The sequence below is a fragment of the Camelina sativa genome, chromosome 2, assembly GCF_000633955.1.
Source record: "Camelina sativa cultivar DH55 chromosome 2, Cs, whole genome shotgun sequence".
NCBI lineage: Eukaryota > Viridiplantae > Streptophyta > Magnoliopsida > Brassicales > Brassicaceae > Camelina > Camelina sativa.
In genome coordinates this window covers 2,298,610-2,321,327 of record NC_025686.1, presented here as the reverse complement: position 1 = coordinate 2,321,327, position 22,718 = coordinate 2,298,610, and the positions used below count along the sequence as shown (strand labels likewise).

The 22,718-nt window shown below is 35.6% G+C and overlaps 3 protein-coding genes and 1 long non-coding RNA gene across 7 annotated transcripts in view; 2 read left to right on the top strand and 2 right to left on the bottom strand.

The window, feature by feature from the left end:
* Positions 4,312 to 5,653, top strand: LOC104715261. Its single transcript, XM_019231731.1, has 2 exons — positions 4,312 to 4,671; positions 4,770 to 5,653. Exon 2 carries the CDS (start codon positions 4,782 to 4,784, stop codon positions 5,400 to 5,402), a length of 621 nt encoding a protein of 206 aa, XP_019087276.1. The 5' UTR covers positions 4,312 to 4,671; positions 4,770 to 4,781; the 3' UTR covers positions 5,403 to 5,653.
* Positions 6,039 to 7,987, bottom strand: LOC104715255 (transcription termination factor 1-like). Its single transcript, XM_010432677.2, has one exon. It carries the CDS (start codon positions 7,922 to 7,924, stop codon positions 6,173 to 6,175), a length of 1,752 nt encoding a protein of 583 aa, XP_010430979.1. The 5' UTR covers positions 7,925 to 7,987; the 3' UTR covers positions 6,039 to 6,172.
* Positions 16,760 to 18,340, bottom strand: LOC104715246. 4 transcript variants are annotated; one of them, XR_002034482.1, is made up of 4 exons: positions 17,812 to 18,340; positions 17,661 to 17,728; positions 17,225 to 17,558; positions 16,760 to 17,119 (listed from the first exon to the last, which is right to left on the bottom strand). It is a non-coding gene; the product is annotated as an uncharacterized LOC104715246 (long non-coding RNA). The 4 variants fall into 4 exon arrangements; XR_755918.2 differs by having other exon boundaries at positions 16,760 to 17,558; positions 17,812 to 17,980; positions 18,074 to 18,338; XR_755919.2 differs by having other exon boundaries at positions 16,760 to 17,558; positions 17,812 to 17,980; positions 18,099 to 18,338.
* LOC104747378 overlaps positions 20,511 to 22,718 on the top strand; it is a 4,847-nt gene continuing 2,639 nt past the window's right edge. Inside the window, exons 1-3 of the mRNA XM_010469010.1 lie at positions 20,511 to 21,381; positions 21,516 to 21,887; positions 21,960 to 22,619. Coding sequence (XP_010467312.1) covers positions 20,511 to 21,381; positions 21,516 to 21,887; positions 21,960 to 22,619 — 1,903 coding nt within the window. The remainder of the gene's footprint in view (positions 21,382 to 21,515; positions 21,888 to 21,959; positions 22,620 to 22,718) is intronic.

The window sequence follows — 22,718 nt, the reverse complement described above, 5'->3', positions numbered from 1 at the left end:
AACTAATTTTAATATAAATCCAAACTTAGCTATTTAGTTAGTACCAATAAAGAAAACACCATACAATTACAAACTTTTATTTGACTGTCTAAAAAAGTTTAATTTTAAAATTGATTACAAATTCACTTTGGCAAAATTATATGTTACAACTAAAGTATAAATAAAAAACAACAACATACCATATTTTATTATAAAATGTATATTTTAAGATTATTTGTATATATTAGAAAAATATATATTTTTATTTCGAAATAAAAATTAATGAATTTAACATATTAATATCTAATTTTGATTTATTGTGGTTTTTGTTAAAATTTTTGTGTACTCTCATCTCTCCATTATGTTGAACACATTATATGGAACTGAGCTATCTAAGCATATGAGTTACTAAAACTTTTTCTTTTATAATATTATAACTATCACAAAATTGCTATTCCAAAAATTAAAAATGGTTTTAATAATAAAAAATAAAAAAATATTCTATTATAAGTACTTTAATAGTAAAAACTTTCTTTCTAATGATTTTTCCTAGCAAGTGAAAAAAAATATTAAAGTGTGCTAAATTTATATTTTTAATTATTATCACTTTAAAGAATAGTTTGAGTCAAGAAAAAGAACAGCCAGACTAATTCCTATTGTAGTTTGTTGACTACAATGAATTTGTAACAATGTTTTCTTGATTGGTACTAACTAAATAGCTAATTTTGGATTTATATTTAAATTAGTTGACTAAATAACACTTTTGAGTAAAAATAAATAAAGTAAATAAATAACACTTTTGAGTCAGTTTAAAAAAATTGTTGACAAAAAAATCATAAGAAGATATTTAAATAGTCTAAAACTAAACCCCCTAAACCGTAATTATTTAACTTTATAGCCTAATACTTTAAACAAACCCAAAAAATGAATAAATTAAACCTGAAATCTAAACCCGACATTTGAAAATAGTATATTTCCTCAATTTTTTTTTAAAAAAATAGTCTTATCTTGTAATTTGATTTTTCTTTTGTTTTCTTTATTTTATTTTATATAAACACATCATATATGATATAGATAACAACTAAAACAAAACAAGTCTTTTTCTCTCTGTCAAAATCGCATCGAGGAGTTCTCTCATCGGCGCATAAAGGGTTGTCGCATTGCTCCCAAAAAAAATTGAGAAGCTAAGATAGAAAAGATATGTAAACACTCTCAAAAGAAACATTGAATTCTGGTCCTTAGAGAGATAAGTTCCGAAATTTAGAATTACGGGGATTAAAGCCGGTTCTGTCATCAGAAAACTTCCGATGATTACTATCCTATATCTTCTCATATGATGGGTAAAATCTATGTCACTCACTAAAGGTTAGTTATAATTGTTGATTTTATATCGTAATTTGAGTTATTTTTTATTAGAGTATGAACGATTATAGATTCTTTAAATTAAATAAATTGATTAAGCTAATGAATTGCAAATCAATCAAACATCACTACTTTTGATAAACAGTTGCTTCAAATACGTACTCACCAGAAATTGATGCAACTTATCAATCAACTTAACTCTTTATAAGTTCATCTCTTCTTCTTTATTTGTCGCCAATTCATGTCTTTTACAAAAGATCTATAGTATATTTGACCAAGTAGGTTTTTTTTTTCTTCTTTTATCAGAAACANTTTTTTTTTTTTTTTTTTTTTTTTTTTTTTTTTTTTTGAAACATGGAAACATGGAAACATGGAGTCTTGAATTTTACATATCAAAAGAAAATGGTATTTCTTCTTTCTCTTCTATAAGTTTATAAGTCAGTTATATGACATGTTTAGTATACAAGGATTAGTGATAACGTCGAACATAATTTTAACTTATTATTTTGTGTCCCAACATCCACTCTAGATTTTTTTTTACCTGCGGTTATCGTGACAATTTTTTAAAATTTTAAATTAAATAATTTTTGCTGTGTTTAGTAACTTTAGTTTGGTTTGTTATTTTAAGTAAAAATATATAATCATAATATTCGTAAGACATCTACTGTAAAATGGTGTGTTTACTCGATTTTTGGAATTTGTTTTACCTAAATCTCATACGTCTTACCCTGTATTTTGTATTCTTTTAGTATGTATGTGACTGTGACTATGTGTATTTGTGCATGTATTCCTGTAACATATACTTGATACTTGGTACTTGGTACTTAGACCATCTTCATTCCTCATATAATGAGAATCTTATTTGCCATGTGAAGGATACAATTTTGAAGATGCCGTATTCATGTTTAGTATATGGCTTCCCACAAATTTTATTATATAAAGTTGGGTTTTGAAAGTTAGTCATTAACAAGATTTTGACATGTGTCAAGTTATCAATCTCAGATTTTGACATGTGTCAAGTTATCAATCTCAGATTTTGACATGTATAAAAGTTAATATTTAATAAGAGAAATATGATTACAACAAAAATAAAATATTTTGTTTTAGAAAATATGAATAATGTAAAAAGATAATTATCAAAAATTACAGAATTTAAAAAAAAAAAATACAAAGGTCTTTTAAATAATAAGAAGGAGATTATATAATAAGATAGATCGTCTCATAATTAAATAATTTATTCAAAAACACTGATTTCAACTTTATTTAATTAGAAATTTTTTTTTAATGGGAAGGTAATTTTTTCTTATTCTTTTAAACCAAAATTTTCTCATACTTTCTCCTTTTTCAGTTGGGAATAGGTAAAATTAATATGTTAACCCAAAAAAAAAGACTAATATATGCATCTTCGTTTCCTAATACTGTATTTTAAAATTTATTATAGTATTTTTAGATTTTTTTATTTAGTTTATATTTTTCTTTTAATTTCTCAACCTTGATTGGTTGGTCATAAACTTTTTTTTATTCATTTAATCCCAAAGGGAGATAACGAGTAGAAGCTCATCAACCTAATGGATGGATAAAATATACTAATCAAACACAAGCTTACAACAAACATATATAGATAGATTGGAAAAACATAAATTGTTGTTGATAGATACATATGAGCTCAAAGACTGTGACATCCTTATTGTGGAAAAGGTATAAAAGAATTGATTTGGCCACATATGTTATAAAAATGCATTTATTTTTTCGGTCAAGGGTACTAAGAGAACTTTATGATTGGTGACCTTCCTGGAAGTGATTGTCGGAACTGTGCGAGTGAGGACAAAACACAGGAAAAATATCATTTGTAGATTTGTAGGATTGGTAAACGAGTTTTTAAAGCCTCTCAAACGTAACAAACCGGCCATCGAATATGGGTGGGTCTACAGGCCGGTGATAGATGTACGGCCCACTTAGGAAGGTGGGCCTATAGACTGAGAGTGGACATGGGCTCACTAAGCAAAGTGGCGGTTGAGGTGTTACAGAGACAGAGCTACATCATGGTGTGTCAAAGACACTTCCACAAATACATTGGGAAATTTAACATTAGTTACTATCAAAAGATTTTGTGACGTTAGACAAAGGTTTTTACTTTCATTGGTTGTCGGAGCAAGCCATTTTGAGATAGCAAAAAGACGTGAACATGTTCTCTCCACACAGGAGGAGGGCAAAGCCGAAGTTCTTTATATAGTGGAGAAGGTTGCACACAAGGTTATCTCCCTAAGTGAGGAAGGTGGAGGAGGTTGGACGCAATGTTATATCCCCAAGGGAGGAAGGCAGAGCCAAAGTTTTCTCGGTGGTGAAGGAGGTTCGACGCAAGGTTCTCTCTATAAGGGATGAGGGCAGAGCCGTGGTTTTCTCCATGATACATTATTATGATGGTACATAATTGATTAGTATATTATGTAATATATGTTTTATTCAAAATATTTTTTGAGCCAACAATTTTTGTAATTAAAAAACTATGCAAAAGTGAAAGTAAAATAGTTGACTTACTGTATTCATATAGACATTTTCTAGGTGGTGATAAAGAATATATTTGTAACATATAATATATTTAAGTTTATAAAAATACACTTTTAATAGTAACATACATAAAATATTTGTAAATAGATATAAATCAGTGTATTATAGCAGAAATAAAATTTAAATAACGTACAACAAATTTAATATATTTTTTTAAATTTAATTTAATTTATAAAATTTAAAACCCGCACATCGGGCGAGTCTTAATCTAGTAAAATATAATATGTAACAAAACAATTATTATTTTAATATTTAAGTGTTTTTAAATTGAGGACACAATATGTTTTAATTTTTTGGTAGTGATATTTTGAGTAGAATGTCTCTAATATAATGACACTCTCTCTATTTAATTATTCATATTTTTAGAGTATTATTTTTTTTTAATATTGTTGAAGAGGCAAAGATGTGCAATGTGGATGCTCTTACTTATCTAATCAACTGATGTCCAATAATTCGTACCAAACCGGACTAAACCAATTAAACAAAACGGAGATGCATGATTCAATAGAATCTAAGATCTACGAGGATAAGTACTAAGAGATGCATGTAAAAAATCATATATTATCGTGACTACGAGAGCTATATACAGCTTTATCTTCTCCATATCGCTATTCCTCAAGCCAGAGTTGTGAATATGGTAATCTCAATAGAATTTTTTTTCTTTTACTTGTCTAAGCAATTCCATGCTTGAGTTTAATTCAAATTTATTATATACACATGTGGTAGTTAAGAACCATGGAGATCACAAGCCCTTGAACGTAGGTACTATACTCTTCATCATTGAAACAAGAGTTTTATTTGGTCGTGTGGATGGGTACTTCTTTGGATCTGTAACGAATCCTCACTATGTTGTGAGATAGGTGGATTCAGAGATGCTCACCCCTCAAGGTACAGGTCTCTCGTTCGTCGACGAATTTACACAACATATTGATGTTGAGGATCTATACAAAAGATTTCATCATCCAACCGGATATGTGTCTGACTACTTTGAGGAAGAAGTAGAAGGTGAGAGCAACCAATCGGTAAGGCCTTCAAATTATTATGTCTCTCAAATGGCTCATGCTCCTCAACTTCAATATCAGCATTTTCGGAGCCGTCAAAACACTGAACCAAACGGTGGGGCACAAGACAATTTCAACCAACGTGATTCTATGCAGTATCAACCAATGATGTACCAGCAAGAATATCAATTCATGAGACCTGAGACTAATCAGTATAACCAAATGGGTAGTAGTGTTCCTAATCTAGTCCAAATGGGCAGTGTTCCTAATCTAGTCCACACCCAAGCTCCAATGATGCCAATGACATACCAACAAGAGCAGCAACCAATCCAAAATCAAGCTCTAACAATGATAGTAAGTGATGTGGTGTTGTACTTGCAGCAATATTTGAGTGAACAGATCTCGAAAGTGCTGCAAGATAGACAGTTAGGATCATTTTCGGTAAATCAGAACTATTCCAACCAACAACAGACTGGCTTGCCTGAACCATAGCCGGAGATAAATCCCAATCCCCAAACACAGCCCACAATGCAGCCTCAAGTGTTTATTGCTGGAACATCTTCTTACCGTGGAAGAAGTGGTGGGAGAGGTCAAGATCAGCATAACGGTATAGCCGGAGGACGTGGGACAGGTCGATACTAGCCGGAGCCTAAGTAAAACGACTTCCGACATGATTTTGAACCTTTCTTCTTACTGGCATTTTCTCACAAAATAATCACTACTAAAACTTTCATGACTCTTTAGTCAAGATCAGCAAATAATTTGGTTTGTTTTGATGTTCTTTATCAACTTATTAAGTCATCTTTGATTTATTTGTCATATTTTGTTAAAATTGCCCCAAAATCTCTGTTGGGTCATTTTCTTGGATTGATTTTTGTTTAACCTTTTAGCACTATCTTGTGTTTATGTTACTAAAAACTTAAAGTAAGCTATGAACCATCTGATCAAAATGATACCAAGGTGAAAACTTCCGATGAGCCTCTTGATCTTTTTTTTTAAAAAAACGTTCAATTCCATCAGCTCTTTACGTCATGTTGTTGTGAGCCATTTGTGTCTCGCCTGTTTCTTGTTTTCCGGTGGATTCAATGAAACGGAGGTGAAGAAGAGAGATGGTCAAAAACAGGGAGATCAGATGGCTAAAAACTAAAACACGTAATGGTGAGTTATAATTCTCGCAAAGGATTACAACTCACTAACATAACATGACATGAAAGTAGAAGATTAAAAAGTGACAGTAAACATCTTCATCTATGTTTCCAAACTTAATCTTCAGGATCATATGGTCTGTTGTCAAAATCTTCTCTGTCCTGAGCTAACTCAGGGCAATACCTGCCAGACAGTATCTCAACTTGTTCTGCAAATGTTTTGGATGTTGGTATACCAATATGACGGATCATCTGGTTCCACCGTTTTCTACAAGCTTCCCCATCTCGATTCTCCAAAAGATAATCCCAATCAACATCGTCGATACAAGCAGCATCCAGTTTCAAAAGCTCTTCCATGAGTCTATAGTCATCTACATTAGCCCATGTTCCATTAACTACCATTGGTGATATCAACTGATCATACCATTTATTGCAGCAAGTCACATGGTCCCGTGTTCCAAGTACGTCGCTTATAGCCATCCAAGGGATGTTATCTCGGAGCATACCATGTTTTGAGTGCTTCTCTTGGAATGCTTTCATTCTAAGGTCTTTGTTGACAAGATCATAGAGACTTTGATACTCCTCTCTAGACCAATGTCCTTTATTCATATTCAATCTTATTCTCCTCCAAGCGTCTTTCACATGAACCCTGTGTTTACCCATGGCATCAGCAAGTGTCTTCCAATCATTCCCGTGTTTGGCTTGAAACTGTTTGACGAGTTCCAAATCCTCTTTAGTCCATACCCCCTTGGATCCTTCTTCAAATAAATTGTGGGCACGATGGTACACACTAAACCGTGGTCTCCAAGGTAAAGCAGACTCAATTTCTTTCCAACAGCCTTTAACTTGTTTGTGTGACTTGCAGTCCATAACCATTTTCAACCCTTCATCTCCTAAAGCATGGTTATCAATGTAGTCATATACAGCTTTTTTAATCAGCTCATCTTCTTCCTTTGTAAAACGCTTACCCCTCACCAGCTTAACTTCTTCCACTTCCACTTCCTCATCCGTTTCTTCATCCTCAGACTGAAATATTTCCACTTGGTCGGAGAACTTCACCTTTTTTGAGCTTTTACTTGATGGGGTGGTCACATCTTTATCACTCTCACCAGACTCTTGCCTCTTCCTTTTCTTCTTTGCATTTTTACCATGATTGTTGCTTTCTTCAGCCTCTGAAACTTCACTTCGCTTCTTCTTCTTCTTCTTTTCCTTCCTTTTCTTCTTTGCATCTATAGTAGAGCTCAAATCATTTTCCTCAGCCTCTGTATCCACACTTTGTTTCTTCTCCTTGCGTCTCTTTTTTGCAGCTTTCGTAGAGTTCAAGTTGTTGTCCTGAACTTCTGAATCCACACTCTGTTTTGTAGAGTTCAAGTTGTCATCTTCAACTTCTGAATCCACACTCTGTTTTGTCTTCTTCTTACTTTTTCTCTTCATCTTACTGTCTGCGTTTTCTTGAGCTCCCAGATCAATCTCATCCAGCTTATTCATGTCAACATCATCAAGTGGTTTCTCGTCCCCTTCAATCCCTTCATCAACTTTGGAGCTTTCACTGTTTCCAACATCACCCTCAGATTTTTTCTTGCTCTTCTTCTTCTTCTTCTTCTTTCCACCATCCTCAGATTCAGAATCAACCCTTTTCTCCTTATTTTTCATTTTCCCATCATCTTCCGCTTCAGAATCAATCATTCGCTTCTTTGATTTCGTCTTAACTACAACGTCGTCACCCAATTTATCTCTTTCACGCCCATCCTTAGTCTCTCGGTTTTGCTTCTTCTTCTTCATAGAACTGTGATCGGGAACTACTTCTACTGCGGTTCCCACAGAATCGACCCTAATATCACTCTTCTTCTTCTCCTTGTCCTTAGCCATCTCAGATTCCGGCGGACGTTGTAAGATACAAACCCTAATCAGACAAATCGACGCGCCGTTAGCTTGTTTTTTTGTTTCTGTAAAACGGTTTCGTCAATCTATACAAACAAAAAATTAGAAACAGTTGATGGGCCTTTTTAAAAAATGAGCCCATTTAAGCTGTCCTGTCACCGATATCAAAAACTCCCACATCGCTTTGAGCAGGAAACGAAGCTGTGTTTAAATAAGGTTAGAGTCGAACNTGAGAGAAGGATCGGTTATGTTCTACGCTTACACAGTCTGGGTTTTGTTGATTTAGGGATTTGATGGTTTTGAATTTGGGGATTTCTTTTTACTGTTAACGTCTCTGATAAAATTGTTAATTTCGGTAAAGTCACAGCCAAAATTTGAGTACTATTCTTCCCCGTTGATATTGCTACGTGTACGTCATCCGACGGATCGTGCACCTCAGAAAGCAATGTTGATGGGCCTGAAAAGAATCACAAAAGGCCCATTAAAGCTGTTAACTATATCAAAAATCCCACATCGTTTAGGTGAAGAGAGAGAGCTGTGCTTAAATAAGGTTAGAGACGAGTATATGATTGTCCCTTCGGGGACATCCGATAAAATTGGAACGATACAGAGAAGATTAGCATGGCCCCTGCGCAAGGATGACACGCACAAATCGAGAAATGGTCCAAATTTTTTTTTTCCTCTAATGATGAGACCATAGATAGATCTCTGTTGTTGCAGGCTTTGATGTGTTAGTTCTCTTATGATCTTCTACTTTGTCCTATAGTCTGGTTTATTGAACCTCACTAATTGGTAAATGGTAATTATGTAGTTTTCACATCTAAAGCTCATATCCTAAGGTTGTGACTCTTTTTATGTCTTTGCTTTTAGTTCCCCTTTGTTGTTGTGACTGAGAGAAACTGAACGTCTCTCCACAATCCATTGGTGAACTAAATGAGTCTGTTACAGTAGAAGGAACTTTACAAAGATTACAAGGCTGAAAACTAAATCTCCCCACCAATTGAAAGCACGCACATTAAATTTTCTTCTCCTCTAGAGCCAATTCACAAGCAACCGGGAACACACAAAAAAAGCCTTTCTTTCTTTTTGCTGCAGAATCAACTTAAAGCTCATATCTGTGACTCTTTTTTATGTCTTTGCTTGAGTTTCCCGTTGTTGTTGTTGTGACTGAGAACTGAACTTCTCATTCAATGCGTCTTTGCAATTCAGTAGAATCCTGAGTCTTCTCCATATCCATAAACCAAATTTTCAAAACAATGAAGGGATTAGATTCACTCAGGTGCAGAGATAGAAAATTGTCTCTTAGGTGAAGAGAGAGAGCTGTGCTTAAATAAGGTTAGAGACGAGTATATGATTGTCTCCGATAAAATTGGAACGATACAGAGAAGATTAGCATGGCCCCTGCGCAAGGATGACACGCACAAATCGAGAAATTACAAAACTCCCAATTGCTAAGTAATAGAAATTAATTTCAAAGTTAATCAAAAACCAATGCACCGGCCGCAAACGAAAAGAGCTGTTTATTCAATTATTCTTACACTTAATCAAATGTAATGACATAATCGAGTTGAAGAACCGAACTGAGAACAAAGATAATGCTTAAAGTCTCAGTCTTTAAAGCGTCAAGAGAACGACTAACTAACACAAGCAGACAAGCCCTTTGCGAACGACCAATGCAAGTTAGAAAGCATAGGAATTCAAAAAAAAACTTACCAGAAATGGAAGCAACTCCATTGGATTAAAGAACAACAAAACTCTGCAACAACGAACATTATTGGATTCTCTAGGGTTCATCACAATTTGGGGATTTTGGGAAAACAAAAAAATTTGGACCATTTCTCGATTTGTGCATGTCATCCTTGCGCAGGGGCCATGCTAATCTTCTCTGTATCGTTCCAATTTTATCAGATGTCCCCGAAGGTGACAATCTCTTACTCGACTCTTACATTATTTAAACTCAGCTTTTGTCTTCTCTTCTACGCGATGTGGTATTTTGGAAAACGACGCCGTTGGTTTGAAGTTTAAATAATGTAACCTACGAGGCAAACGACGCCGTTGGTTTTGTAACAAAATTTAAATCTGAGTGACTTGTGGTTTGAAGTTTGGAAAGAAAAAAAAAAAAAGAGACTTTTGGATGTTGCTAAATGTTACTACTACATATCTGATTTGATTTGGCGAGAACCTATGGGGGGTAATCTAACTAAAACAGTCAACCTCGAAATTTACAGTTATATAAAACAGTCAACCTCTAGATTTACAGTTATATCAGAAAAAATCGAAACATTTACTAGAACTATATCGTAAGATTACTCCTTTGGAGCTCTCCTATGTACCATACTGACCCTCTACCACCAAGTGGATGCTGTGTCTGCATTTGCGACTGCGGATTTGTTTGGAATTGCACGTGCAGAAAAACTTGAGAAGCAAGAAAATTGAGATCTAGATGGGGACATTGGTGCACTGGGGGAATAATATTGCTGTGAATAACTTTAGAATATTCACTGCGCGTCCAATCAAATGATTCGACCGGTGAATAACCTGATATTTTATTGGATAATGATGATGATATTGGTTTTGAGAACTGGTGACACGGCAACGTTTCTGCTTCTGATCTTGTCAGAGGCACTCAATCTGTTTTTGTACCAGTACTATTTGTTTCTTGTGCGACAAGTTTTCATTTATGGACTTGTACTCATTCTTCTCTTCTGCATTTGAATAGTTCTTGACTCTTGACTAATAAACTATTTATCCATCATTTCATAATCTTGTAAGAAATTACACAAAATTGGGAATTCTAAAAAGCGAATCTTTAAGCCTAGCTAGAGTGAACTTTTAGTCTTCGTTTCAAATATGTCTTCGTCACGCCGACGACCTCCGAACTAATCTATTAGAACTTAACCATAATTGTACTGTAAGAGATTCTCTGAACCATTGATCGATTAAGAAATAGGTTTCAAAGTAGTAAAGAGGATTCTAGGGTTTCTTCTTTTTTATCTTTCTCCTCAGAATGAGTTTTTTGATATCTTAATGAAGAAGCAAGGGCCGTACGTATTTAAAGAGGGTGTTGGGTTCCCTTACTGTTAATAAAAGTTACCGTTGCACACAACGTTCAATTTTTAAATGACTTTTTGAAACCCATGTTTTATTATTAGTTTGATGATTTTATAATTTTATTAAAATACCTCGTCAGTGAAAGAATTAAAGAGTACTCGTTTAAGATACGTTGCCTAGCTCCAATCTCATTTGATTTCGGATAAGGACTTGGTCAGAAGAGAAGAGATGAAAATTTGTCTCTCTACCACCTAACAAGCATTAAAATCTTGATCTATTGGTATACACATTGACATATGACATTGCTAAGAGATTGACTAGAACCAATTATAGGGGTTGAGAGGACTACCAGTATTTCAGAAACTCTGAGCCTTCATAACCCGAAAAGGAAATGGGCACAATGCAGAGAAATGTGGGGAAAATTCAACCAAAATTACAAACTTGAAACTAGCAATAAAAAAGCTAGCCAGTGTCTTACTTGACGAAGATCTGAACATTCTCTTGATTCTTATAGTTTCACCTTTTGAGTCTTCTAGATCCAAAAAAAAACTAACTCCTTTTTTTTATCATCATATATCAGGACCAACTGCCAGCTTCTTATGGATGATATGGAGCACCAGAATTCGAATCAGTCACAACAAGAACCATTTGTTGCAGACTGAATAATAAAGAAGCATTTAGTTCACCATTTGTTACAACGAACGAACATTAAATCAAAGCCTGCAACAATATCTAGGGCTTCATAATCAGAATTTAGGGGGAAAAAAAAATTTGGACCATTTCTCGATTTGTGCGTGTCATCCTTGCGCAGGGGCCATGCTAATCTTCTCTGTATCGTTCCAATTTTATCGGATGTCCCCGAAGGGACAATCATATACTCGACTCTAACCTTATTTAAACACATCTTTTGTCTCCTGCTCAAAGCGATGTGGGAGTTTTTGATATCGGTGACAGCTTAAATGGGCTCGTTTGGTAAAAAGGCCTATTAAGATAAGTACAAGGCTTCTTTCTGGTTATTATTCATAGAGATTGAGGGAAACAACGCCGTTGATTTTGTCAACGTTATCTTTAAATTTGTTAATGAGCACTTGTTTAAGTTATACTTTTGGTTTGAAGTTTGAAAAAAAAAAACAAAAGACTTTGGGATGTTGCCAAGTGTTACTAATAACTGATTTGGCGAGAGAACATATGGGTGTAATCTAAAAATTAAACATTCAGCGTTTAGATTTACAGTTTTATAAGAAAAATTCGAAACGTTTGCAAGAAATGTCTCCAAGAATAAATTAAACTCTACTAAGACTGCTCCTTTGGGCCTCTACTAAGTACCATACGTCCACACGACCACACGCACTGACCCTCTAACTACCAAGTGGAGGCTGCGTCTGCGATTGCGGATGCGTTTGGAAATGTAGGTGCACAAAAACTTGAGAAGCAAGAAGATTGAGATCGAGATGGGGACATTGGTGTATTGGGAGAAGGATATTTCTGCTAAATTACTTGAGAAAATTCACTCTAAAACAATATTATTCCTGCCCGTCAAATCATATGATCCGACCCGTGAAGATAACCTGATATTTTATTGGATAGTGATGATGATATCGGACGGCAAGGTTTACTACTTGTTTCTTGTGCGAGAAGTTTTCTTTCAGTGACTTGTATTCATTCTACTCTTCTGCATTTGAATACAGTAGTTCTTGACTCTTGACTAAACAATTTATACTTTTCTGGTAAAAGATTGACTAAACTATTCATCCAATGTTTCATAATCTTTAAGAAACTACACAAAATTGGGAATTCTAAAAAGCGAATCTTTAAGACTAGAGTGAACTTTTAGTCATCAGTGAAAAGTATTGAAAATTAACTAGGAGTTGGATAATGAAGACGTAGAAGAGAACTCTTCATTGTTCCACCACACTTGAGAATAGATCTTTTGACTTAACAGTCATCGCCACCGATTCAATTACAGATACCAAAAATTTAATATAGTGAAAAAGAAAAAAAAAACTTGAAAACCATAGAAAAAATCGTTTCACAAAGGCTGCTAGCCTGCTACTGATCTTGACCTTGTTCAGAAGATGGTCTAGCGTTAAATCCTTGAGACTGCCTTCCCTGTTGCGTTGAGGCACACGTTGAAGACTGAAACAAAGTCAAACTCCTAGTTTACTTAAATTAACAGCGTTAACCACAGTCGGAGACAAGTAGACTCAGGTCATCTTTTTCAACTAGAACATCATCTTCATCTTCGATGATTCAAAGACCTTATGGAATGTGATTCTACAAAGTAATCATTTGATTCTTCTTAGCTTAAAGCTGTAACATTTATCTAAGGACAATTGATCCGCACTACATAAGAAGAAGTAAAATTGCCAAAACTGCTAAAAACGGTGAACATCAATGTCTCTGCACCCTAACTTTTCTGTCTTTGATCCAAACCAGCTTGCTATGCATTTTCCACATTCCCTAAAACCCTATTCCATTGATTCAGTTCAGACAGAAGATCAAAAATTGTCTTTATATCAAAGTCTTGATCTTCTTTTTAAACACATTAACACAATATATTGTTAAGAGATTGACCAAAACTAATTTAAGGGCTGACAGAACTTCAAAAACTCAAGAGTCTGCCAACCTGAAAGGGGGACCAAATGTCCAAATAGAGTTTTTGCTGCAAGCCTGTAGGATAAACAAGAAGAGCACAAGAGTTGTAAAGGGGAACTAACACATTAGACAATGAACGAACATCATCAAAAGGAGCAAGCCTGTAACAACAGAGATCTAGGGCTTCATCATCAGAAATTAGAGGGAAAAAAAAATTTGGACCATTTCTCGATTTATGCGTGTCATCCTTGCGCAGGGGCCATGCTAATCTTCTCTGTATCGTTCCAATTTTATCAGATGTAATCGAAGGTGACAATCAGTTACTCGACTTTAAGATTATTTAAACGCAGCTTTTGTCCTCTGTTCTATGCGATGTGGTATTTTTGTCATCGGTTATAGCTTACAAGGGCTCGTTTGATAAAAAGGGCCATTAAGATAAGTAAAAGGCCTATTTCTGATTATTATTCTTAGAGATTGAGGAAAACGACGCCGTTGGTTTTGTAACGTTAGCTTTAATTTTGTTAAAGCTAACTTGTGATTTGAAGTTTGAGAAAAAAAAAAGACTATGGGATGTTGCTAAATGTTACTGGTATCTGATTTAGCGAGAACCTATGGAAAACACTCAACCTTTAGATTTACTGTTATATCAGAAAAACTCGAAACGTTTGCAAGAACTGTCTCCAAAATCATGTCAAGAATAAGCTCTACTAAGACTGCTCCTTTGGACCTCTCCTACGTACCATACTAATAAAACACTCAACGTTTTATATTGAGATCGTGATGGGGACATTGGTGCATTGGGAGAAGAATATTGTTGTGAATAGCTTGAGAAAACTCACTGTCCCCTACAAATGTAACTAAAGGCTTTTGAAAGAGCATTATTTCTGCACGTCCAATCAAATGATTCGGCCGGAAAAAAAAACCCAATATTTTCTTGGATAACGATGATGATATTGATTTTGAAGACTGATGCATTCGCTATACGTTTCTGCTTCTGATCTTGTCGGAGGCACTCACTCTGGTTTTGTACTAGTACTATTTGTTTCTTGTGCGACAAGTTTTCATTTATGGACTTGTACTCATTCTTCTCTTCCGCATTTGAATAGTTCTTGACTCTTGACTAATAAAATATTTATCCATCGTTTCATAGGCTTTAAGAAATAACACAAAATAATCTTTAAGACTAGAGTGAACATTTGGTCCAATCACTTGTAGAAAATGTTGATCCATGGTTTGGTCCTCTAAGTTGCTGGTGCGGGTTCGTCGTTGGACCACTCCTAACAGTTTGATTAAGCCTTTAATTCTGATGTGAAGGCTGAGTAACAAGACTACCTGATCCAGCATATTCTCCAGGAGGCATCATCACTTGAGACGTTTCAGAGTCAAAAAGATTTGTACTTGAAATACTTCGTCAGTGAAAGAACTAATTAATGTACTTGAAAGAGTACTCGTTTGCTCCAATCTTTTGAAAGCCTACTTTAAGGAAGAGTACTCGTTTGTCAATGTAGTTGCTTTCAAATAGTGGGGAGTTTCAGTTGTTGTGATTAGTCTCTATTTGTGTAACCTTTGTTAGTTGAAAACGTCGTCTACTGTAAAATGGTGTATGTTTAATCGAACTTTTGAATACGTTTTGTATTTTAAAAGTTCAAAGAACGCTTTGTGTTTATATAGTTTCCTAGATTCTTTAAGTTTGGACTTGTTACAAGATACTAGGATAGTACCCGCGCTACGCTGTGGGTTGTTTTCTGTATTTTTTTTTTAATTATTTTTAAAATAATTTTTATATGATGTTCTATTAGGAATATTTTATTTTTAGGTTTTTGTTATTATTTGTTTCTCGTTATTTTTTATTTTATTATTGTAATGAAATTATAGACTAAAATTAATTTTGTTTTTTCTTGTATTATGATGCATTAAAGCACCATTATTAGTGTTAGCTTTCTCATCATAGCTCATAAAACCTATGAATTATTATAGCTAATCCTAAATTTCCAAATATAGCGACATGTATAGGAAGAAATTTAAACAGCCATTCCTTATATAGATAATGAACACAAATCACTGTTAAAAAGTAACCATTCTTAGAATATACTCTATATGCAACTGCAACAAAAATAAACAAACAACTTGATTGATATCCGCGCTATGCAGCGGAATTGTTTTTTATTTATTTATTTTTGAATATTTTTATTTTTTATGTTTTTGAAAAAATAATTTTATATGTTGTTTGTAATAAAAAATTGTGAGTAAACATAGTTTTTGATGGTGTTTATTGATAATGTTTTAGTTCTTAATGTCTAGCCAATGAAATAATGAAGAGAGGTTAGAATTTGTGTACTTTGGATTCACTCAGATCCTACGGTTTGAAAATACGCCATGTCAGCTATCTGAATGATCTCTTCCCATTGGCTCTCGTTTTATGTATATTTTTATTCCATTTAAATCTCTTTTTCTTAATTTAAAATATTTTAAAATACTATTATCAAATGGAAATGTGTTATAATAATGAGAATATGATCATAATTTTTTTTTAACAAAGATTTCAATTTATAAGTATTTTTTACAAATAAAACCATAAAACACAATGTAAACTATTAATGAAAGAAGGCTTACAACTAAACAATTTTTATAATTAATTTGTATATTTGTAATATTATAATTATTCCTATTGTATGTTATTATAATTACAAAATAATTTTTAGTTTCATTTTATTTTGTTAATTTATAAATAATAAAATACGTCTTAATATTGAACTTTAAACCCTAAACCATGAAATCTTGAAACACATTTCACTATTTTTCAAATAACAAATTAATATACAAAAAAAAAACATTTAAAACTTTTTACTTAAATTTTATTTACGAATTATGAACATATGAGGCATTAATATATATATATATATATATATTAATACATTAATTTATTCCATTGTTACTTTATATATATATATATATATATGTCAAAGCTACAGAACTATCTTGGTTGTTGTTTTTTTTAACAATAGAAAATTTAAACATTTCATCAATCAATAGGATTTTAACAAATCCAAGTTATTCACTCTAAATTGACGAAGGAGAGAAAAATAGCCCATCAAATATGTAGTAAGGTATAGTGTATATTATACGATTAGTAAACTTCAAAGACTTGTTAATTTTAATGATTTTTTGGTTAAAGGCTAATTACGAATATGTAGTATTTTTCACAAGTGCCAATCATTCTTTTTACATAAATATTGATAAAATTTTATTTACAAAATAAAGATACCGAAGAAAATAACGACATTTTGAAAATATATACAAGAAAAAAAAATATTTATAGTATTATATAGTCAACGACATCTTGAGAATTTGGATTTTTTCCCTTCACTATGGCTGATCCAAAACTGCGGAAGTTCATCTGCAATATCTTCTTCCAAACCGTGCAACTTGGCAAAAGATATGCATTAGCTTACATTTCAATTCGTTAAGTAACCTCAGGAAATAAATAACATAAATTATTAATTTCACTTGTACATAAAACTGAAAATATGACTACACCTGCAAGTGTATAAAAAGAAAAATGTGTTAAGTTTGAATCTCAATAGCAAGTAGTAATGTAAAACTTTTTGTCAAACTTTTGTCAAAAAGAAATAGAAGTCTTACCATTTTGTCAAAAAGAAACATAAGTCTTACCATTCACATATATCAACAGCAAAACTCGATCATCTAAACACTGAAATGGAACAAAATTGCTAAATCTAATCGAAACGAGGAATAAAGTAACCAAAACCAAAAAACAAATTAGTCCAAGCTGTTGTCAATGAAGTAGAGCTGCAAAAATTTCACATTACAAAAAGGGAAGACAAATAACTATAAAGAATTGGGAAATTACGCTGGCTTTGGCTTCAATAATCACCACTCTGAAGGAGTAATTTTGCAGCTTCATTTCAACCGGCCAACCGTCCTCGGCTGCCATGTGCAATGGAGTCTCACCATACTGATGACAAATTATAGAACAGCAAAATAAGTGACAAAATCTAAAGCTCAAGAAAAGAAGAGTCAGGGGAGAACTTAAATCTAAAACAAACACCAGACTCACAGTATCCACTGCTTCCAACTTAAATTTATCATATACATGTTAGTTCTTCTAATAGGTGCAAAATTCAACTGCAAGAACAGTCAAAGACATATCAATTAGAAATCGGTTACACTGAATAAATCGACTCTTCACCAAAACCAAAATGTGATACCTGGTCACGTCTTTCTCTACCGACCAAACGATCCCGTTTTCCCTAGGCTCGGGCTCGGCGGCGGTATGCAGTTTATCAGAAATACACAATTATCATCAGAAAAATCAACTCAAAAAAGCATCAATCCAAAACCCAAATTGAAAGTAGAACTACTGAAACTGAAATCTTCCTGCAATAGAGCGAAACAACTAAACGGATCGAACCCAACATGATTTAAACACTAAATCACTGCAAATAACGAACACCCAAAATTATATTTTACCCTTCTGTGTCAATTTCGAGCTCACCAATTCGATTTGGATTGATGCATGTTACTCCTCACTATGAGAGGATGTTGTAGATCGTCGATGAATCTGACTCAGAGGGATAATGACTAAGAGGGATTAACTGAGACTGAGAGGGATCGAAAATGAATGATAAGACAAACAAATTTGGGATCGAGTTTGAGGGGTTTCCAATCGAGTTTCAGAGAGATCGACGAGAGAAGAGATTAGCCAAAACAAAAGGTTTAGATCTTTAGTTTAAAATCGTCACGAGTTACTAAGTAAAAGATAATTATGTGACTTGGCAAAGAAGAAGCTGATCTGTATTATTTGTTATAATTTTATTGGCTAATGATTTTAACTGATGTGTCAATACCAGGTTAACAGTTAAGGCTGAGGTGTCAAGCCCTGGAGATAAACGCATTCTGTTTTTATAGTATTGATTGTTGTAGTAACGTCCAATAAACCGGAGTAAACCAAATTGGATACGATTATATGTGATTAATGTATTTCCTCTCTTGAGTATAAAAACCAAGGCGTCTTTTTAAATTTCTTTCATTTTCTCCTCTTCGTTAATTCTTCTTCTCCCTCTCGCTCTCTCGTCTCTGTCTCTCTATTTTTTCTCTTGCGACATGGCTGAGCGATCACCAACCGATGATCCCGAGAATATGAAAAACTCTGAGAAGGGCTTTCTTGATTATGATGTCACCGGTATATGTTTTGTTGAATTTACTCCAGGAGATAACAGAGATTTGAATCTTCAAGAAGAGTCAACTAAGATAAATCTCGATCTTTGTGATGATGGTGCCGCTCAAGAACCACAAGTGAAAGGCTCTGCTTCTGCTTCTTCTTCCGCCATTAATGAAGCCGACAAGGAAACAGATGCTTCTTCCTCTTCAAGAAACCGTGAAACTGGCGAGATAAGGAGGGTTGATAAAGAAAAGGATCGCAATGATGGTGATACGCCCGAGGTAAATACTATTCCTAAGTTTACTTGATTTGCAAGTAAGTAGTAAGATAATGAAAAAGAGATATCGTGAAATCGACAGGTATTATGATAGATTTCTTGGGCTCTCAGACCATAGAGAAGAAGCTGAGAACAGAGAAATACAGATCGACGAGGAGAACATGAACCAGCAGCAGCAACTCAAAGGACCAAACCATGGATCTACAAGCGATCGAACCAATATCAGCCAAACTCTTGGAATGCAGAGTCAACTCTCTCCCAGGGCAGCATCATGGAGACTTCAGAACACATATCAGCAGCATCCAGTAGCTAACCAGATGCCAAGGCCGAATCAGTTATATATTCCGCCAATGAGACAGGATCCAGTGTACATGGACTTCAGAACACATGTACCCGTATCAAGATCCAGTGGCTAACCACCAGATGTACCCGTATCATCATCTAGTGGCTAACCACCAGATGTACCCGTATCATCATCCAGTTGCTAACCAGATGTACCCGTATCAACATCCAGAGGCTTACCCGTACCAACATCCAGTTGCTAACCAGATGTACCCATATCAACATCCAGAGGCTAGCCAGATGTACATGTACCCATATCAATATCTAGTGCCTAACCAGCATAACTTATATCAACATGATCAAGTGGCTAGCCAGCAGAACGTGTATCACTATCCCATGGTTGACCCGAGAATGCCGCAGTTCAGGAATGTAGCTAGAGGACAGCCAAGATCATTTGGTAGAGGTCAGAACTATTACAACCCACGACAAGCACGGCCTCAGATGAATCAACAAATGGTTCAACGTGTGCCTCAAACGCAACAGCCAAGGCAGTCTCAAGGATTTAACGCTTGACCATCTTCTGAACAAGGTCAAGATCAGTAGCAGCCTTTGTGAAACGATATTTTCTAACATTAATTTTTTGTGAGGAAAAAATTGAGGAAAAGGGAAAAAAAAAACGCAAGAATATGCCGCCGGCGGCTTCTCCGACCCTAGGAGGGGCGTCTCAGGCGCCGGACACGAGTGTTTCCACTCCGGTGGATGTTGATTCTCATGAGGAGGGTGTCTCGGCTCCGTTGAAGGTCCTTGAGGAGGGATCTAAACAGACCGATCTAGAACAGGGAGATGTTTCTAAACCTAAGCGATCTTACGCCAACGTAACCCGCAAGCATGTATTCACTAAGCAACCTTTCGAAGTCGTGGAAGTAGATGGCAAACAGCGTGTCACGGTTCCGAAGGAGGTTTTGCTTGGGGCTAAACCTCTATGGGAGGATTTTCTGCTTGGTAAGTTTTTGAGCACTAAGGCTCCGCATACTGGCAAGATCCATATGATCGTTAATAAAATCTGGAGATTAGGCGATACATCTACTCAAATTGATGTCTTTGAAGTAAATGAAACCACTATCAAATTTTGAATCAGAAGTGAGACCATGAGACGTCGAGTGTTGAACAAAGGTATGTGGAATATAATGGATATTCCAATGGTGATAACGAAATGGTCTCCATATGCAGAGGAAACTCAGCCTGCTTTGAAGTCGATACCCCTGTGGGTTACTCTAACTGATGTTCCACCCTCCATGTTTACCCACAAGGGTTTACAGTTCTTGGCCAGTGCTGTAGGCAAGCAAATACGTTTGCACCCGAAAATAGATGCCTGTACCAGTTTTGATGTTGCTCAGATTCTAGTGGAGGCTGATTTAACTAAATCTCTCTCACGAGATTTCGTTTTCACCGGGGAAGAGGAGGGGGAGCTTGATGTTTTCATCAAGTACTCTTACCCTTGGCTGCCACCGAAATGTGAAGTATGTGGTAAATGGGGCCATCACAAGGCGACTTGTTTAGCTCCGTCTGCTACACCACAAAAGATCATCTCCCCTGCTCATGAGGCACAGTCTGTTCCACCTGTTGCTCCATCATCTCCGATAACTGTGATTGCTGCCCCTGTGCAAACAGAGGACTCTGAAGTTGTTTCCACCGTTGCTCTTACCGTCCTCAGTAAGGAAGCGGTTGTTGAGGAGGTTGAGGACTGGACTACACCAAAATCAACACGAAGTCCAGGAAAACACCAAGCTAATGTGATTCCACCTACTAGTCCATCTATTCTCTCCAACGCTTTCTCTGCACTTAGTGATAAGGAGGAAGTGGAGGATGAAATTCCAAATGATGTTGAAGATGCGAAAACAGAGGATTATGCAGAGGCAAAGGAGGAGACACTGCCAACAGAGTTGGGGACTTCTCTTATACCTCAGTTACGTCCAAGTCTGCCCCGAGGTTCAAAAACTGCTCACAAGATTATTTCAAACCCTTCTACTCAACCCCCTAAAACCCTTAGGGATCAGAGTAAGAGGAACTCTTCCAAACGTTGTTAATGTCGGGCTTCTTTTGAAATGTTCGAGGTTTGAATCGAACTTCAAAACATTCAATCATAAAGAAGTGGGTTGGTGATCAGAGGTTGAGGTTTGGTTGTCTTTTAGAGACACGAGTTAAGGAACGTAATGCATCGTGGTTAGGTGCAAAGTTGTTTAAAGACTGGTCAGTCTTATCAAACTATGAGCACAATGCTCGTGGACGTATCTGGGTGGTCTGGAGGAATAATGTTTGCCTCACTCCGGTTTACAAAACAGGACAGCTGATAACCTGTTCGGTTAAATTAGAGGAAGAGGACACAGAGTTTTTCAGTTCTTTTGTTTATGCTTCGAACTTGGTAGATGAGAGAAAAGTCTTGTGGGAGGATTTGCGAACCCATAGGGACTCTCCACTTATGCGGGATAAACCTTGGATTATCTTTGGCGACTTTAATGAAACACTGGCTCTTGAGGAGCATTCTTGTGGGGCTAATGGTCCAGGTATCACGGACGGAATGGGTGATTTCTAGTCCGCTGTTGACTATTGTTCTCTGTCTGATTTGGTGTCTCAAGGCCCCTTGTTCACTTGGCGCAACAAAAGGGAGAATGACCTTATCTCTAAGAAGTTGGATCGTGTTTTGATTAATGAGGCTTGGCTCGCGGTTTATCCGCAGTCATATACTATTTTTGAGGCTGGTGGATGTTCGGACCACTCACATTGTCGGATCAACCTTGTTAATCACGGGGAATACAGGAGGCGTAGGAAGCCTTTTAAGTTTGTTAATGCTATGGTGGAAATGCCTGAGTTTAGGCCATTGGTGGAGGAGTTTTGGGGGGATACAGAAGTGATTCATATGTCCTCATCTTCCTTGTTCCGTTTCACAAAGAAGCTTAAGGCTCTCAAACCGCAGCTAAAGTCCTTAGCAAGGAGTAAGGTTGATCACTTGGTGGCAAAAACAAAAGAGGCATACACTTCTCTTTGTGAGGCTCAGGAGTTAAATCTTTCACACCCGTCTGCAGTTGCCATGGAGGCCGAAAAACGTGCGTATGATCGCTGGAGTTTCCTTGCTAGCCTCGAAGAGAAATATCTGAAGCAGAAGTCCAAGCTTCACTGCTTACAGGTGGGGGACCGGAATAACAAAACCTTTCATCGCGCTGTTCAGACTAGAGCAGCTCAAAATGTCATTCGTGAAATCTTAAAACCTGATGGGAGTGTAGTCTCGGACGAGGCAGGTATTAAAACCGAAGCAGAGCGACATTTTCGCGAATTTCTCCAGCTCATTCCACCCGATTTTGAAGGAGCTACACCTGTAGAGTTGCAGGGTCTACTCT

Coding starts and splice junctions, on each gene's coding strand:
- LOC104715261 (XM_019231731.1), top strand. CDS start 4,782: ATGCTCACCCCTCAAGGTACAGGTCTCTCGTTCGTCGACGAATTTACA.
- LOC104715255 (XM_010432677.2), bottom strand. CDS start 7,924: ATGGCTAAGGACAAGGAGAAGAAGAAGAGTGATATTAGGGTCGATTCT.